Below are 18,545 nucleotides of genomic sequence, written 5' to 3'. Positions count from 1 at the left end.
GATAATTACCTGGCTGTGCTCTCCACTGGGATAAATGCATCTGGAAATAATAGGGGGAAACACAATGCATCGAGGATTAAACCTTCAAAACAGGCATGTTTGACAGATTCCGCGAGCGGTTAAAAATAATCTGTACTCCCAGTCCGGTGACCGTTTGCCAGGGAGAGCCAAAGTTGAGAAATTTCTGTGAGGAACATGACTCAGAGAGGAAAATGCAGAGTCTGGTAGAGAAGGAAATGGTCCGACATCATTCCCAATTGGTCCTTCCTCCGGTCACGTGCTCTGGGCATCTTTAAAAGGGCGTCCCCGGGACTCGGCCGGACACAGCACAGTCCCAAGGGCAGCAGCTTCTTCCCACTTGGCAGAGGAGTCCGGACAGCTCTCAAGATGTGTGACGCCTTCGTAGGTACCTGGAAGATGGTCTCCAGTGAGAACTTCGATGATTACATGAAGGAAGTGGGTAAGCGAGCACGTGGCGGGGGGCTGCGTGCAAGCCCCTTTCTCCGGGCCAGCGGGGCTTGTGGCTGTGTCCACTCTGGAAGCGCTGGCCGATGTGGAAGGCTGTCTTCTCTCCGGGGCACAAAAACAGCGAGTGAGACCATTTGCTGGTAGAGACATTGTTGACCGGAGTCACAGTGACAGGTGAACCAAGGTGGAAAAAAGGTCTGAAAGGAATTTTTATGGGCACTGAAAAGATTTCATCTGATTGCAAACCGCGGGCACCTTTGGTTTACTTGGCTCTTTGCCTGCTTGTCTTTCATTCCTTCTTGCACAGAAAAAGGAGCCCGGCTGGGGTGGCTCAATGTTTGAGCCTCAACCCTCGCGCCAGGAGGTTGCCGGTTTGATTCCCAGTCAGGGCACATGCCTGGGTATGGGGCTCGGTCCCCAGTAGGGGGCGTGCAGGAGGCAGCCAAACACCTCTCATCATTGATGTTCCTAACTTTCCTTCCTTTCCCTTTCTCTCTCTAAAACCAATAAAAACATTAAAAAGAAGAAATAACTTGGAAATACAACCATATTTATTTCCTAGCAAGCAGTAATGCCCTTTGACACTGTATTTCTCATATTCATATAATTTTAAAAGTAGACTTATGTTAACCAATTACTTTATTGTCTTAATATCAATCCATTAATATGTGTGTGGTTTTGTGGGGGGTAAAATATTTTTTGTTGTTGAATTTATTGAGGTGACATTGGTTAATAAAGCTATGTAGGTTTCAGGTGTACAATTCTATATACATCATCTGTATATTGTATTGTGTGTTTATCACCCCGAGTCCCGTCTCCTTCCATCATTATTTGTTCCCCCTTTATGCTCTTTTACCTGCTCTTCCCCCCTCCCCCCTTTCCCTTTGGTAGTCCCCTACTGTGTCTGTGAGGTTGTTGATTTTTGTTTGTTTGTTTGTTTTGCTTAATCCCTTCACCTTTCCCACCCAGCCCCTTTCCCCTAAAAGTCTTAATTTTAGAGAGTGTGTTCCTTAACGGGCTGAAGTATTTCTGTGACTAGCAAATCCATGGGATGCCACAGAATTACTGATCATTGAGAAGGAGAATGTTACACACATAACATCCCTTCTCCTTGATAATGGAGGCTCCTGGGTCTTTAGATTCTGCTAGGGTTGTCAGTGTGCCACCTGAAGGTCCCCAGGCAATGAGGGAGCAGAGCAAGGTTGTAGGGAGGCGGGGCTCACCCCCAGGAGTGGGTGTGCAGGAGGCAGGATCAATGCCTCTCTCAGCTTGAGAGCCCCACCCACCTGAGCATGACCAAATCAGGGGTTGGAACTTATTCCCTAAGCCTCAACTTTAACCTCCCCCCTCGGCCCCCCAAGGCACACAGCATGTTTTGTTGCTTCTCTATAACCACCATTTTCCTTGTTTATAGTGAAAGCAGGAAGGACTTCAGCATGAGTGAGACCTAACTTTCCAGAATATCAATTAATTTTTATTCCATACACTAATAGGTGCTGATATGGAAATGCCAGGATTTGAGGCTACTTAGCTATTGACTTTTAGAAACATTTTACACTTTTACTGTTTACATTTAAATTGATAAAATTCTGGTGATAAGACAATAAGACGCCGCCTTAAATTAGCTGCGCTGGTTGATGGTCGGTCAACAGGGCGAAAGCAGGCAGGTGGAGAAGGCTGGTCTCCCTGGAGCCACCCGGCCTGAAACCACTGAAACACCCTGTATCTGATGTTCTATTTGTAACACAGCCAGACTCAGAGAAGCGGCCTCGCAGCTCCCGCCTCTGGCACGTCTGCGGCAGGGAGATCAAGCAGAGCCTCAGCACCCGCTGTTCTGTTCTCAATTTCTCTCCCTGGTCCCCATTTCCAACCTGTGGTGTCTGTCACATCAGGAGCAGAGACTTCTGTGCATGTGTTTATTTATTTATTTTATTTTTAAAAAATATATTTTATTGATTTTTTACAGAGAGGAAGGAGAGGAATAGAGAGCTAGAAACATCGATGAGAGAGAGACATTGAGAATCGATCAGCTGCCTCCTGCACACCCCCTACAGGGGATGTGCCTGCAACCAATGTACATGCCCTTGACCGGAATCAAACCTGGGACCTTTCAGTCCACAGACCAATGCTCTACTACTGAGCCAAACTGGTTTTGGCCCTGTGCACGTGTTAAAAGGAACCCAACACACACAGAGAGAACCTGACTGCTGGTCTGCTCAGCAGTAAATTGTCATCCCATCCTCTTAGCAAGAAAAGTAGGTTCTGCTTAAGAAAAAAGAAATTTGTAATTCAGGTGATTGGCAAGCAAAGCATCGATTACCAAACTCACTGGAACCGTGGCTTCTTGAATGTTGAAATGTCAGTCGCTGTGAGGCCCTCTTTAATCTGCCTGCATGAGTGGGGCCACATGGTTTGCCTTTGGGGGATCCATCTGAACCTCATCCGCTGGTGGGGTGGGGTGAGAGAGACGGGGCAGCAGACGCTGTGAGATGTTATCTCTGGACACCCAAGGGGATGGCATTTTTTAACTGAGTGACCCTAACGGCCAGTATCCCTGTGGGGATTCTGTCTTGGACTGCGCACCAGGTCATGTTTACTTAAGAAAACAAGGTCGCAGTGCCCAGGGTGTACTGAACGGAGGGAAGGCCAGGGGCTGGCTGAGGGCAGTGACTGGAAGACACCACATCCCCAAGGCGCATTCTGGTGGAAAAGGGACAGCGGTCTCCTGGGGGCTGCCTCTGAACAGAGGGAGACGTAAGGGACAAACCTGCAGCCAGCATGCTGCGTGCGTGTCTATGAAGAGTCTCCTCGTTACTTCCCTGCAGCAGCTGTTTGAACGAGACGATTGGACAGTCACCGTCTCCCCCTCATGCACACCCCCCTCCCCCACTCATGTGTGTGCACCACCGTAGCCTCACGCAGCTCTTTCTTAAAGACGCGCCAGGACGCTGTAAACCTGCCCTGTCCTCCCCCCGCAGGAGTGGGCTTTGCCACCAGGAAGGTGGCTGGCATGGCCAAGCCCAACATGACCATCAGCGTCAATGGGGATGTGATCACCATTAAATCGGAAAGCACCTTTAAGAACACGGAGATCTCCTTCAAGCTGGGCCAGGAGTTTGACGAAGTCACTGCAGATGACAGAAAGGTCAAGGTGAGGAGGGAGGGGCTGGGGTGGAGGGAAAACCTATTCTCAATGACCAGCCACTGCCCTGAATGGCCCGTGAGAGGGGAGACCGCCCTCCAAGGGCAGGAGCCCCCTGACTCCCTCCCTCTGAACTTCGTTGCCTTTGATATTTAATTGGTGGCTTTCATTCCTTCTTATAAAGTTGTCATTATTTTAAGAAACAATAACCTTTTGTCATTTGATGTATTATATATAGTATTTGAAGCTGATTAAGTAACATAATGTTAGGGAAGTTTACAAAGCGTTTCCAAATTACTTAGGATACTACCACCTCAACGTAGATTTATGATCTATATTCTTTCACAGCATTTTTCGAATGCATGTTTGTACGACGTTCTGATCACAGCGTATGTTGACATTCATTTAATTTCTTGTGGCAACATATTCCCATAATTAAGAGTTTCTAATGACCTCCAGGACGCCGCCCACAAGGCGGCGGGTTCTCTGTGCTTTGCCTGCGTGTAACAGCCCCCCGCTTCCTGTTCACCCAGAGCCTCATCACCTTGGACGGGGGCGCCCTCGTGCAGGTGCAGAAGTGGGACGGGAAGTCAACCACCATCAAGAGGAAGCGAGTGGATGACAAACTCGTGGTGGTGAGTATGTTCTCGCCACCAGATCCCCTGCGGGCCATCTCCAGCCACCATTCCGCCCAGACACACGGGTAACCACTGCTGCTTCCGAGGCAGGAGCACTGTCTCCGTCGGGATTTTGGGATTCATTCTGTTGCCTTTGTGCCTGCGGCTCAGCCTGGCATGCTCTCCCTGGGAAGCACGGCCTGACTCTGAGCATGCACCATGCACTTCTGCTTGCACCCCTCACCCCCATCCTGATTGTGAGGCCACTTAAGAGGGAAATGTTATCTTCTTGGTCTTACTATCTCCCTGATGTATTACATCAGGTACATGTAGGGACAAATAGCTGTCCTAACCCTGAGGGAGACCATAAGCAAAGGGACTCGCTGACCATGAATGTCTTTGTGTGTCTAGGAGTGTATCATGAAAGGAGTCACTTCCACCAGAGTTTATGAGAGAGCGTGAGCAGAGGGACAGGACCTGGATGGACGTTTGCACTGAGCTCGGTGACATCCTGCTGGATATAGTGTCCAAACGTAATTGTAATCGTCCACCAATTAGCAAGCAACTAACTTCCCCCAATCAGAATTCATTCAATGTGGTTGCATTGGTTAAATAAAACATTTTAAAGTTAGAAGGTGATGTCATGATTTCTTCATTATGCCAGAGAATTCTTCTAACGCAGTGCAAGAAATAGGAAATTGTACCATTGTTTTGTTTCTGGTGTAAGCAATATGGTTTTTCATAATAATCCAAGGTAAAACATATAATATTCATGAATTTCCTATGTCTTGTTAGAAATGGATACACATGCTATTATGAAATATGAAGTTCTTCTGTAGTGTGTCTTCACTCAGGTCACTCTCGCAGTACAGAGACCGAAGGCAGTTTGAAAAGTACAGCAGTCCCCTCTTCTCCATGGGATACCCCCCGTGGCTGCCTGAAACCATAGAGTACCAACTCGATACATGCCATGACTTCTCTATACACCCATAACTATGGCAAAGTTTAATTTATAAACTAGGCACAGTAAGATATTAACACAAGTAATCTTACCTAATAAAAGAGAAACATACAAATTAACCATCATCTCACTACACCCACAGCCAATCAGAGTGAGTATGCAAATTAACCCAACAAAGATGGAGGTAATTTGCATATGCAGACACAGAGCAGTGTAAAGCCTGCTATGAGGGGAAGGAGGGCGGTGGAGGGAGCTACTGGAGTGGTGCCCCAGACAGAAGAGAGGACATGCTGGCTCCCAGGCAGCCGGGAGCAGGGACTTGCTGGTTCCTGGCAGCTGGGAGTGAAGCCCGGGGCCTATTCTTGTATGAATATCATGCAATGGGCCTCTAGTAATAAATTTGTAGAACAATTATAATAATACACTTAATATGAGTTTTGTGACTGTGGCTAAGTAAAAGAAGTCTTATTTTGATGCAAGCATCACCATACTGGGATCCTTGATCTGACATCCAGGATGCTGCCGAGTGGCTAGCAGGTGGGAAGACACTGGACAGAGATGTGAGTCACGTCCCACACGGGACAGAGAAGGACAGAGTGAGTGTCATCGCGCTCCTCAGAACAGTGTGTGGCGTAAAAGTGATGAGGTGCTTATTTCTGGAATTTCCCATTTATATTCTCCTGCCTCAGTTGGCCTTGGATAGCTGAAACTGTGGAAAATGAAACCGTGGTTCAGGAGGTGACACGCACCACTAGGAGATTTTGTGGGTTCAGTTTTAGACCACCTCTGAGATAAAATAAGTCACATGAAATTTTGGGTTTCCCAGGGCAAATAAAAGTTATGCTTCCACTATTAAGTGCGCAATGTCATTATGTCTAAAACAATGCACACACCTTAATTAAAAGTTCTTTAGTGCTAAAAAATGCTAACCATGATCTGGGCCTTCAGCGAGTTGTCATCTTATTGCTGGTGCAGGGTCTTGTCCTAGTCATATCAGAGATCACTGACCACAGGTCTTAAGAAATCTATATAATAAAAGCCTAATATGCAAAGGGTGGAATGACCAGTTACTATGACATGCACTGGCCACCAGGGGGCAGAATCTCAACGCAGGAGCTTCCCCCAGCCTGCAGGCCCCAGGCCAGCCAATTGCCCTGCTGGTCACCCCACAGATCAGCCCTGAATACCAGCCAGGCCTAGGGGCCCTACCTGTGTAAGACTTTCATGCACCAGGCTTCTAGTAGACTAATAAGAATAAAAAAGTTTGAAATACTGTGAGAATTGTTAAAGTGTGACCCAGAGACATGACACGAGCAAATGCTGTTGGACAAATGGTGTCCATAGACTTGGCCAACACACGATGACCACAACTCTCCATTCATAAAAAAAGCACAGTGCAACAAAACCAGGGAAGTCTGGTTCACAGCCTGCTGGCCCAGGTGTGGTTACTCACACCTGCCTGTCCTGGAGGTCACAGTCTGCTGGCCTGGGTGCAGTCACTCACACCTGCCTGTCCTGGAACAAGGAGAGAGAGAAGTAGAGTCATGATGCAGGGCGTAGGAAAAGGTTCTAAGCTGCCATTTTAACCTGGAAAGTTATTGGTAAGCCAAGCTATCTCTGGAGTCTCTCAAGAATGAGTGTCTGGGTTGCAGCCGCAGACTCTCCATGATCCTGAGATGCTGAGGGAGGCGGAGGGAGGCTGTGAAGCCCTCTCCTGGCCGAGGACCACAATGAAGGGCCCGTCACACAGGGAGGCTGGGGGGAGCAGATAATTCTACAATAGTCATTCTGGAACCCACGCAACAGCCTGTGGTTTCCGGGTTTTCCTCACCCGTGGAACTTTTTATTCAAATAAAATATTAAATGTATTCTGGAATTCTTTATTCAAATAAAATCTGCATAGAATTCCAACATATAACGCAGACAAAGTGCTAATGAGGCTTTTTAGGCAGGGTGTGTGAGCTGCTCCTCTGTCTGTGGGGGCTCTGAGGCCTCTCTCCCGAGCACCGGAGGACCATGTGCCTAGAATGGAATTTCTAAACTGGATAGTAAGCCAGCATCTGCTAAACTGTGTGCTGCAGGTGATATAGTCGTGTTTCTGATACTTCCTTTAAAAACATGCTCATTATTTTCTGAACAGCTAGCCTGTGTACTGTATAACACCAGCATACGAGGGAGGAGGCCAGGGAATCCGTTGCTAATCAGAAGAATTGAGCTAAAATGCAGCAGCAGTCCAAGGGTGTGTGGACAGAGAACTGATACTATTGCATTGAATGAATAGGCCGTATAATGCGGCCTATTCATTCAATGCAATAGTATTCAGCGTCAAAGGAAGCTCTGAGCTGTGCTACAACGTGAATGAGCCTTGAGGACGTGCTGAGCAAAACCAGCCAGTCGCACCAACAACACGTCCCCACCGGGTGCTGTACAACCTGTACAATCCTCTCACATGAGTTCTTCCAAGAGTCAGCATCACAGAGATGGGCTGTAGAACGGTGGTTGTCGGGGCTGGGGGAGAGGAAGACAGCAGAGTTATGGTTTAATGGGGACAGGGTTTCTGTCTTGCAAGATGAGAAGTCCTAGAGATGGATGTTAGGGGTGGTTGTGCAACAATATGAATGTATTTAATATCACTAAACAGCATTGGTTAAGACAGTGAACTTTATGTTATGTATATTTTATCATAACATTGTGATAAAATATACATAACATGGTTAAAATAGTATATGTATAGCAACAAATTACCAGGTATATCTCTGGTATGCTCAGCTTCACAGTGTGTGTCACCAATGGAGAAGGTAGCATCTCAAAATTAAAATTTATTAAAACTGCTTAGTACCTAAAATGTCATGAGAAAGAAAGTTTATTTAGACAATGAGATATTGGAGAAGCATATCAAATGAGATAATGAAGAAATAAGCATTGAAATGATCATGGAAACAGGACGTGTAACTGTTCTATAACAAATTAATGTATTCTAGCTCCTTTATTAGTATCAACAATTAAGAACATTCAAACTTGAACTATTTTTACTTGAGGAAATGGTTTGGTTTTGGTTTGTTTTTATGCTCAAACAAAGGTGCCAAAGGCGGGGATGGGGGTTGGGGTGGAGGCTAAGTGGGGGGAGCACGAACAGGACTGTCTGGGTTGAGGTTGCAGACATTGCAAGATCCTACATAGGCAGGCCTGGCAGGAGCAGTGCATTCAAACCTTATCCCTGTTCACTGCTGGAGAGACTCAGGTCAGTGAGGAGAGAAACTCAGTGAAAAAGAAGTAAACGTGCGGTGCCGAGAGGCTGCAGGAAGCGGTGGCTTTGAGAGTCCAGATTCATGATTCCAGGGAAGCTGTTTACAAAGGCACATCAATGACCAAGGCTTGAGGTGTAGGTCACAAAATCTCCAACACAAAACTCGTGAAAGATTAATGGAATTTATTAGTCAGATGATCAGAATTTCAGAAACAAAGTGGCCCACTCCTCCCTCTTTGCTATCTGCCATCCTGTCTCCACGTAACCTTGGAGATGGTAACATAAGGGCTCTCTCAGGGGGCCAGAATCTGATTTTCCCATTGGTCTCATGGGCCTTATGGGCTCTGAAAGGGGCCACCACAGTGCTTTCTGGATTCATCAATGGCAAGGGGGCTGGAGAAAGGGTGGTTCCACTAATGGGAGACCTTGTCCCACTCGCCCCCTGGCAAACACGAGTGACCATGTAGGTCTGCTGTCTTCCGGACAGATGCGTGCACACCTAGAACCGGTTAGGCAAGATCTCTTCATTAGAGCATCACCTCTGAGGACTGTCAGCTGGGAAGGCACTTAATCTTGAGCCCGTGCCCTGGTTTCCTGAAATCAACTCTAGGGTTTTGCTTCCCATTTTACCCTCCATATACTTCAGTAACTATTCCATCTATGAATACATTGCATTATAAATTTCCTCTATATGTGTTCATCAAAATAAATTCTTTAGCTTATTTATGTTATAAACTTGTGGTGCCAACCTTTAAAATAAATTTTCCCCTCCAAAGAGATGGTTTGAATAAATACTTCTTTGAAGAATATTTAACACTAAGAGGCCCAGTATATGAAATTCGTGCACGGAGCCAGCGGGGTGGGGGTGGGGGTGGGGGTGGGGAGGGGGGAGACTTCCCTCAATCCAGCCTGAACCCTCTCCAATCAGGGACCCCTTGAGGGATGTCCAACTGCTGGTTTAGGCCCGATCTCACAATCTGGGACCTTTGCTCCTAACTGCTCACCTGCCTGCCAGCCTGGTTGCCTCCCAACTGCTCCTCTGCTGGTCTGGTTGCCCCTCAACTTCATCCTTGCCAGCCTAGTCACCCCAAAACTGCTCTCCTGCTGGCCTGGCCACCCCCAACTGTGCCCCTGCTGGCCTGACCACCCCCAAATGTCCCCCCCCCCCCAATTGGCTTAACCACCTCAACTGCCCCCTTGTTAGCCTGGTCATCCCCTAACTGTCCAGAAGGAAGTCAGATGGCAGGGAGATATTCAGTCACCCAGTCTAATTAGCATATTACCCTTTTATTAGTATAGATAAGTGGTATCATACATATGTGGCCTCCTATATCTGGCTTTTTCCACCAGGCATAATGTTTTCAAGACTTATCCACATTGTAGCATGAATAAGTACTTCATTCCTTTTTATAGCTGAACTAGAGGCCTAGTGCATGAAATTCGTGCATGAGGGGGAAGGATCCCTCAGCCTGGCCTGCAATGACATAAGCAGTCTGTGCCCACCTGGCCAGAGGCCAGGCTCATGAATTTCAAACTGATTCATTTGCCAACTCAAAAACCATGGCTATAATTTCAACTGCTATCTGATTTTAATCCTCCTGAGCATTTACATATTTTCTTCTCTGATCCCTCCCAAAACTAATCCTAGAGTTTTGAGAATCTGGGAACTTGGGCAAAGAAATCTGAAATCTGAAATCTCAGTTCATTACCTCAACCAACACCAACAGTGCCTTTTTGTTTGTATTGGCCCAACTCAAATGATCAGATCATGTGAATCATAAAGCACAAAATACAGGTGTCCTTAACTGACTGTGAAAAGTCCAAAGTATAATTAAATGTGCTCTTTCTTGGTGGCAGTGTCATTTACTCTTCGCTTAAAAGTTTGCATTTCCTTAAGCCTCTCTCTTTGTCATATAGGCACACATGGTTGCATCATACTCAGTGCCATCTTTGTTGGGTTTAAAAAATTGGCTGGTGGGAGTCATGAAGGTACGGTCAATTTGCATCTTTCTTTTTTATTAGTGTAGATATACCCGCAAGGTCCACCTCCATTATCTGGGTTGCAGAAGATGCTTTTAGATACATTGCATAAAGATTTAAATAACCGGTTCCTTGGTCTTTAGAATGCATGTATCCAAATACTGTATTTCTCCAGAAAACTTTCCCTCACAATTTCAAGTGGTATATTTTAACACTGACCTTACTTTGTAAGCCTAAAAAATGAATTTTCCAAGCATTAGCTCTACCTCTCTTTCTGAGCTTAAACCACAGAACATTAATCAATGATAATTGTTACTTTTCTTTCCAGTCCACAATTACTCTTGATAAAGAACAATGATAATATTAATAATAACCCACACCTTACTCCAAGCAAGTGTAGGTATTTCAGTTACATTAACTGCTATCAGTTCATCAACCTTAAAGGAAGGGAGTGGAAGATACTATTTTAATGAAGAGAGTTCTCAGGCAATGTGCAAACAAAAATCTCCTGAGGTGCAGCCAAGCAAGGGTGTCCTTGTACCAAGTGGGAAAACACCTCAGCCAGGTGCTCCTTAGTCATCACCAGGAGATTCCTTCAGAGTTGACTAGGGACTCATTCAAAAGGCTGATCTCTATTGGATTGTTTCCATTCCACGAGCTATACACATCAGGTGAGCTGGCATATAAATCTCTTTGCTAGACGCTATAATTGTTGACCTAAATTCAACTTACATATTAATTTTCTGCACTTTAATTTGGAGGCAGATAAAATGAGCCTACGCCAGTGCCTGGTCTTGCTGCTGCCCATTGGCCATTCCAGAAGTCACATGACGAGGGTGCCTTGTAAATGAAGATGTGGGGAGCACTGGATTACCCAAGTTTCTCGGCTTCCGGGTGTGAGCGCCTCTCCTCAGCAAGCTCTCCATCATGGTCGAGCCCTTTTTGGGAACTTGGGTACTGGAATCCAGTGAAAACTTCCAGGAATACTTGAAAGAACTGGGTGAGAAATACCATTGCAAGGTTTGGAACCTAGTCATACTCTTTTGATGGGGCTGGGTTTGTACTTCACCATGAGTGTTGTTATAATTCTCTCTTTCGTTTGTGATCCTAAGGTATGTTCACTTGAGATTAACGAAGTTTATATAGCTACTTTTGCCTTTTCTATTATTAGCAATAATTGTCTCTTTTGGAACTACAGGACTCACATGTATTTCCTTATAGTCACCATCCATGTATTTAAGTCCATTTATTCTTTATGGAAATATTTCAAAATATTTTGGAAATAATCTCCTGATAGAGTGTCTCTTTAGCTTGATCATTTCATCAAGTAGCTTTTCCCAGCTTCAAATTTATGGACACTAATAACTATCTATAACTAAATTTACCAACTAAATTTGTTTCAAGGTTTGCTTTAAGTTATAAGTTAAAAGAGTAATAATAACAGTTTTCAGCTGGTTAATTTTTAGAGTTCTGATACCTGTGGAAGATATTTCAAAACATTATTTTGAAGAGTTTCAAAATTTTTATTGGGAAAATGGAACATCTTTCCTCATTAAATGTCTCACCACTGGCTATTTCTCAGAAGTGTAAACTCTACCCACTGTTGCATTTTTACCCACATTGCATAAACATGTATAATAGTGGCTCCAGTCTATAGAAACTAAACTATTCTTTACTAATGCTAGAAGAACAGTAATTATTTACTATCTAAATTAGTAATTTTAAATAATTAAGAGAAACCTCCTTTGCAATAACAAACTGTATATAAAAGTAAAGAACTGCCGAAACTGGTTTGGCTCAGTGGTAGAGTGACCGTCTGCGGACTGAAAGGTCCCAGGTTCGATTCCAGTCAAGGGCATGTACCTTGGTTGCGGGCACATCCCCAGTAAGGGGTGTGCAAGAGGCAGCTGGTCAATGTTTCTCTCTCATCGACGTTTCTAGCTCTCTATCCCTTCCTCTCTGAAAAAAATCAATATACATAAAAGAAATTTTTAACCTAATTTTTAAAACTTGGCTGAAGTAATCAGTGCATCGTAAGAAGTCAATGTGTTCATAATGTAATCTTTGTTTCTCTTGCATACACAGTATTAACTTCTCAGGGACTAATAAGAAACACATTTCCCTATCACTTCACTCATGCATAGACTCATCCGCTTTGAGTTTAAATTTGGGGGCATCTAAGAAACTTGGGGCTTCTGGCAAGAGTACATATGTGCTGATTGGGAGCTTGGATTAGACAGAGGCAAGAGAGCATACAACTGAGCACCTACTATGTGCCACTTACCATCTAAGTCCTCCCGTTTCATCTCCCACAAACTGAGGTAAGACCCATAGAGGTATGCAATTACCCATCACTACTGAGATAATGAGCCCAGGCTGCGTGCTGGAGCCCGGCTGTAACAACTCACCCTGCCCTCCTCTGGACCACAGCTGGCACTGCTTCCTGGCAGTCGGACCTGTCTTGTCCTCCCACGGTCTGAATGTGAAATGAGTTTAATATCAACACTGGGTGTGGAGTCAGCAATTCGATGCCTCCTGCAGGGGCCATGTGTGATGATGGACGATCCCAATCTGAACAGCAGGGCCGGCTTCTCAGCCGATTGGTCTGGTTTGCCACCTCCTCTTCCCTCAGCCAGACAGGACTGAACCTGCATGTGAGACAGGAGCTTGGACTTCATGTCATGTTCTTTTAGCCAGTTTAGGCGCTTTGAAACTTGTATCTATAATAATAAAAGTATAATATGCTAACTAGACTGGATGACCTTCCAAATGACCTCTGGAGACCTTCCGGATGAAGCCGCAGTGGTGAGGGCTGCAGTTGCAGTGGAGGGCTGAGCCCCTTGCACAAATTTTTGTGCCTCTAGTATCTTGATATTTTTAAGAAAAATTGTGTATTAAAATTCTTTTTTTTGTTGTTTCCACTGTATTTATTACAATATAAAAAACTAGAGGCCTGGTACACAAAATTCATGCATGGGGGTGTGTGTCCCTCAGCCCAGCCTGCACTTTTTTCCAATCTGGGACCCCTCAAGGGATATCTGACTGCTCATTTACCTACCAGGATCAGATCTAAACGGGAAGTTAGACATCCCTCTCATGATCCAGGACTGTTGACTCCCAACTGCTCAACTGCCTGCCTTTCTGATTGCCCTTAATCGCTTCTGCATGTCAGCCTGATCACCCCCTAACCACTCCCCTGCCAGCCTGATTGATGCCTAACTCTTAGTCTGCCAGCTTATTTGCCCCTAATTGCCCTCCCCTGCAGGCCTGGTCACCCCCAACTTACCTCCTCTGCTGGCCTGGTCCCCCCTAACTGCCATTCCCTGCAGGCATGATTGCCCCCAACTGCCCTTCCTTGCTGGGCATCTTATGACGGCCATCTTGTGTCCATATGGGAGCATCCATCTTTGACCACATGGGGGCACCCATGTTGTGTATTGGAGTGATGGTCAATTTGCATATTACTCTTTTATTATATAGGAAGGATTAGATAGGATAGAAGCCTGGTGCACGGGTGGGGGCCGGCTGGTTTGCCCTGAAGAGTGTCCTGAATCAGGGTGGGGGTTCTCTTGGGGCATGGGGTGGCCTGGGTGAGGGGCCTGTGGTGGTTTGCAGGCCAGCCACACCCCCAGGGACCCAAGCAGAGGACCTGGTATCTGGGATTTATTTATCTTCTATAATTGAAACTTTATAGCCTTGAGTGGAATCCACAGCTAGTCAGGGTGTGTGGAAAGCTTGGCTTCCTTCATTTCCAGGGAAACCCAAGCCTCCTGCTCACTCCGTGACTGCAACCATTTTTGTTGGGATTTATGTATCTTCTATAATTGAAACATTGTAGCCATGAGTGGAGGCCTGGACTGGCCAGAGTGTGTGGAAAGCTTGGCTTCCTCCATTGCCAGGGAAACCCAAGCCTCCTGCTTGCTCTGTGGCCACAGCCATCTTGGTTGGATTAATTTACAGACTTGCTCCTGATTGGCTGGTGGGCATGGCTTATGGGTGTAGCGGAGGTATGGTTGATTTGCATATTACCCTTTTATTAGGTAGGATTTAAAGAGAAAAAAGTTAATTTTCAGTTCTCCAACGGCTCTCACCCCCCCTTGCCCACACAACTCCTGACCCATGTCCTCTGGGCCAGTTCAAGACTGAGCCATTTTCACAGAAAACAACCAGTGGCAGCAACACAGGGACAGAGGTGGGGAGAGGGCGCAGGACTGTGCAGGTGGAGATCACAGAATTCACACGGAAGGCCTGTGGCCTCTCAGGACTGCCTAAGGATCGCGGTTGTGGAGAAAGAGGGTAGGCCCACCAGAGGGTTTGGAGCACACCTCATGGCCCGTGTCAAACCCAGACAAAGTGACACCAGAAGAGTGGGGGCCAGGGAGGCAGTCTCGCGGGAAGTTGCCACTGCTCCCTGGTTGGGGTGAGGCGAGCCGAGAGGGCACCGAGAGCCTCACTGGTTTCGGCAGAAACACTAGGGGGGGAGCCGCAGACATGCCCGGCCCCCCTGCCCGGCCCCAAACGTAGCGATCCCAGGCCACGGGGGCGGGGGCCGTGCTACTGACGGCGAAGCTGCAGGATTCAGGAAGGACTCTGTCCTGTCACCCAAACTGGACCCAGGTGGCAGGAGCTCCTCAGAGCAGCTGCCATCATGGGGGGGGGGAGGGGTTGGGAGGGCAGGGCTCGCACATGGAAGACTGGGAACAAGCGGCAGAGGGGGTGGGAGGACACTGCTCCAGGCTCAGGACTCGCGGGCAGCACTGCGGCTGGTGGACAGACACACAGGAGGCGGCGCCCAGGCCCCTCCTGCCCCAGGCTGTGCTGAGGGAGAGGACCAGGAGGCAGTGAGGGAGCAGGGATGGGTCCTGAAGGCCAGGCTCCGGAGGCCGGATCAGCAGAGAGTGCTCGCCTCACCCCAGTGATGAAACAAGTCTGGACCCCAATGGGGAGGGTGCACCGGTGGGTGTGACTGACAGAGGGCAGGGTGGAATGGTCTCACAGCAGCTGTCCCGGGGCCACCGGAATGTGTGTGGCCGCTAGTCCCCAGGCGGCCTCCAGCCCAGCGGACGGCAGTCTCACAGGGTGTAGGGGGCACAGAGGTCCTCATGCTATCAGTGGCCTTTCTGGGCAAAGTGTCAGCAGACTGGGGGTTAGATTTGTCTTCATAACCCGGGGGTCATCCTGGGGGGGGGGCAGGTCTTCTTGACAGGCTGCCAGCTCTGGAGCCTCCGAGGATGTCTCCGTTCTCTGTGGAGCCTCCATTGGGAGCGGGGGGTGTCTACCTAGGTCTGGCCCGGGAAAGGGAGGGCCAGCACTGACCCCTCACCAACCACGACCCTGTGGGCCAGACCTGGGGCCTCAGCCTCCCCAAACAGGCCTCTGCCAGGGAGGAGGGGAAGACCAGCAGTGGTGGGACCCCCCAGGCCCCTTGCCCCGGGGACCTCTGCCAGAGGGTGTGGACTGTGGCTCCTCCCACTCAGCGTCCGGTGTGAGGAGTGCCCAGGTCACAGGAGTTCGCTCATTGTCAGTGCAGCGTGGTCTCCTGTGCACACACAGACTCACAGGTGGTGGGCCTGGGGGCGGGGCCCACTTTGGGGCTGACTTGGGTCCCAGGCTCTCCATTGACCATGGGATGGGCCCAGAAGGCCGCCAGTCGCCCTCCTCCCCGGCCTCCTCCCGCTGGGGCCCCCGGGCTGCAGCAGTGGCTGCGGCTGAGCCTGCTTCTCTGAAGTTCCTGAACAATTAGAAAAGTGTGTTTCCGTTTCGCTCTGCTACTCACCACACACCTGAGCTGGCATGAGCCTCACGACCGCTCGGGGACACCGCGTCCTCCTCTCTGAAATGAGGGTCACGGCACCCCCACCCCGCATCTGATCCCCTCAGAGGCCCGGTCCTTTTAGGGTCAGAAAGGGAAGCTGGCTCGGGTCACGCCCATCCAGCGGTGGGCCTAGAGAGCACGGGGGAATCCCCGCACAGCCCCCGGACTTCCCCGAGCCCGCACTCTTTTTAAAAAAAATATATTTCATTGATTTTTTTACAGAGAGGAAGAGAGAGGGACAGAGAGTCAGAAACATCGATGAGAGAGAATCATTGATCAGCTGCCTCTTGCACATCCCCCAACTGGGGATGCGCCCCCAACCAAGGTACATGCCCTTGACCGGAATCGAACCTGCGACCTTTCAGTCCACAGGCCGATGCTCTATCCACTGAGCCAAACCGGTTTCGGCAGCCCGCACTCTTTTTACGTTGCTGCCAAGAAGCCGGTTGGCACTTCTTCCTAAACGCGGCTGCTGTGTCCGCCCTGCAGGAGTGCCCGTCACCATCCGGCCGCTGGCCGCCTCGGAGAAGCCCAGGATCCGCATCAGCGCTCCCGGGGACAAGGTGAGCATCAGGACAGAGACCTCCTTCAAGAACTTCGAGATCTCCTTCAGGCTGGGGGAGGAGTTTGACGAAGCCACAGCCGACGGCCGGCATGTGAAGGTGAGACCCAAACGGTCCCGGTCCTTCCCATCAGGAAAAGCCCAGAAGGTGGATGGACAAGGTTCATTCATATCCAATCTGATCGATTACCTTGTTGAGCTCATTAATGCTGCACATCTCCAAAGGCAACCTTTTTGCAAATTATCCTGATGGTTGACAGGGCCCAAACCTTACCCTGTTTTCACGATCTCTCTTTGCTGTCGGTGGGAAGGTGGTGCTGGTGGTTAGAGAGCAACCAAAGGCCTTGTGTGCATGCACATTAGCAGAACCAATGGCCACAGACATGGGGCAGTGGGGGCTTGCCTGGGGTGGTAATAGCTGGGCGGGGGGCGGGTGGTCAATCAGGGAAAAAGGAGACATATGTAAAACTTTAGATAAAATAAAAAATTAAAAGCATGTAGCCCTGGCCAGTGTGCCCAGTGGGTAGAGCGTCAGTTCAAGAACCAAAGGGTCTCAGGTTCACTTCCCAGTCAAGGACAGGTACCTGGGTTACAGTTCCATCTCAGGCCCTGGTCTGGGCACGTGTGAGAGAAAACCAGTCCATGCGTCTCTCTCACATGGATGTCTCTCTCTCCCTCTTTCCCACCCTCCCTCCCTCCTGCTCTCCCATCCACTCTCTTAAACATATCCTCGGGTGAGAATTAACAAAAACATATAAGTAAAAAAAATAAAAAGTTTAAAAGCATGTAGAGGAAAACAATTCTCCACACACCGCTTGGGGTCCATCTGTCTGGTGGAGGAGGGCGCTCAGTGAACAATCTCTGGAGGCTTCCCTAGTCTGCCGGTATTAAGTTATAACAGAACTGAGGCGAGGAATCGGGAGGAAAAATTTCAAAATGGAAATTAAAGTGTCGTCTTATGTCGGTGAGAGTGTAGTGAACTGCTGTTTCTGACCGATTCCTTTGTCATTCACAGAGTGTCGTAAACTTAGACGGCAACTCACTGGTCCATGTCCAAAGGTGGCTTGGCAAGGAGACAACAATCAGAAGACAAGTCGTAGACAAGAAAATGGTGGCGGTGAGTTCCCTTTAGATGCTCCTGCTTGAAGCAGGCCTCCCGCGGGGCTCCGCTTGCTTCCCAGACTCCCGGGCTGGGGATAGGGCCACAGGTGCTTACCCTAACAGACTCCTCTTTGCTTTCAGAAACACACCATGAATAATGTTGTCAGCAGGCGAGTCTTCAAAAGGGTGTGAAGAAAGCCGCCAGGTCTGCGAATGTCTACTCACTAAGAAAACACGGGGGTTGAAGAGGATCTGCCTCGGGGCCAGTGATTTTAAAAATTGCCGAGTGTAAACGCTCAATAAAAGCATCGGGCATAGGTGCCGTTTCAGAGCTGTGTCACGCTGGGGTTGAAACATGGTGATAACTGGGTAGGGCAGGAAGCTACCGGCCTGTGGTGTGATTGTAGGAGCCCCAGCACCCTCTTTGTCCTCTGTCCCCTGCTCTCAGGGCCTGCGGTTCCCTCCAGGGTCCCAGTCCACGTAGGGTAAACTATCGGTCCAGTGGTGCTTTGTAGAGAGTCATGTGGCTTCAAAGGGGGGAACATTGTAGTTGAAGCCTGTTTTGGGGCAGCACAGATGCTGAGAACTAACATCACTGGCTTTTTATTTTTGCAGAAGGTTGGACCTGCTTAAAGTAGTTAGGATGGATATA

At 48.2% G+C, this 18,545-nt stretch overlaps 1 protein-coding gene across 2 annotated transcripts; it reads left to right on the top strand.

The window, feature by feature from the left end:
• The first annotated feature begins 245 nt into the window (after positions 1-245).
• On the top strand, positions 246-18,222 carry LOC118718462 (fatty acid-binding protein, adipocyte). 2 transcript variants are annotated; one of them, XM_036437316.2, is made up of 5 exons: positions 246-439; positions 11,395-11,415; positions 16,720-16,892; positions 17,808-17,909; positions 18,035-18,222. In XM_036437316.2, the coding sequence occupies exons 1-5, from the start codon at positions 388-390 to the stop codon at positions 18,083-18,085; spliced, it is 399 nt and encodes a 132-aa protein (XP_036293209.1). In that variant the 5' UTR covers positions 246-387; the 3' UTR covers positions 18,086-18,222. The 2 variants fall into 2 exon arrangements, with proteins under 2 accessions (XP_036293209.1, XP_036293208.1); XM_036437315.2 differs by lacking the exons at positions 11,395-11,415; positions 16,720-16,892; positions 17,808-17,909; positions 18,035-18,222 and adding exons at positions 3,447-3,619; positions 4,144-4,245; positions 4,639-4,858 and having other exon boundaries at positions 304-460.
• The last annotated feature ends 323 nt before the right edge of the window (positions 18,223-18,545 follow it).

Source organism: Pipistrellus kuhlii, unplaced genomic scaffold, assembly GCF_014108245.1.
Source record: "Pipistrellus kuhlii isolate mPipKuh1 unplaced genomic scaffold, mPipKuh1.p scaffold_m20_p_14, whole genome shotgun sequence".
Lineage (NCBI taxonomy): Eukaryota > Metazoa > Chordata > Mammalia > Chiroptera > Vespertilionidae > Pipistrellus > Pipistrellus kuhlii.
This window is presented reverse-complemented; position numbering and strand designations above follow the sequence as displayed.

Bases quoted from the DNA above. Each gene is read 5' to 3' on its own strand.
- LOC118718462 (XM_036437316.2), top strand. From the start codon at position 388: ATGTGTGACGCCTTCGTAGGTACCTGGAAGATGGTCTCCAGTGAGAAC. The intron at 11,416-16,719 runs GTGAGAAATACC...TCCGCCCTGCAG, and splicing joins GGAATACTTGAAAGAACTGG to GAGTGCCCGTCACCATCCGG. The intron at 16,893-17,807 runs GTGAGACCCAAA...TGTCATTCACAG, and splicing joins CCGACGGCCGGCATGTGAAG to AGTGTCGTAAACTTAGACGG.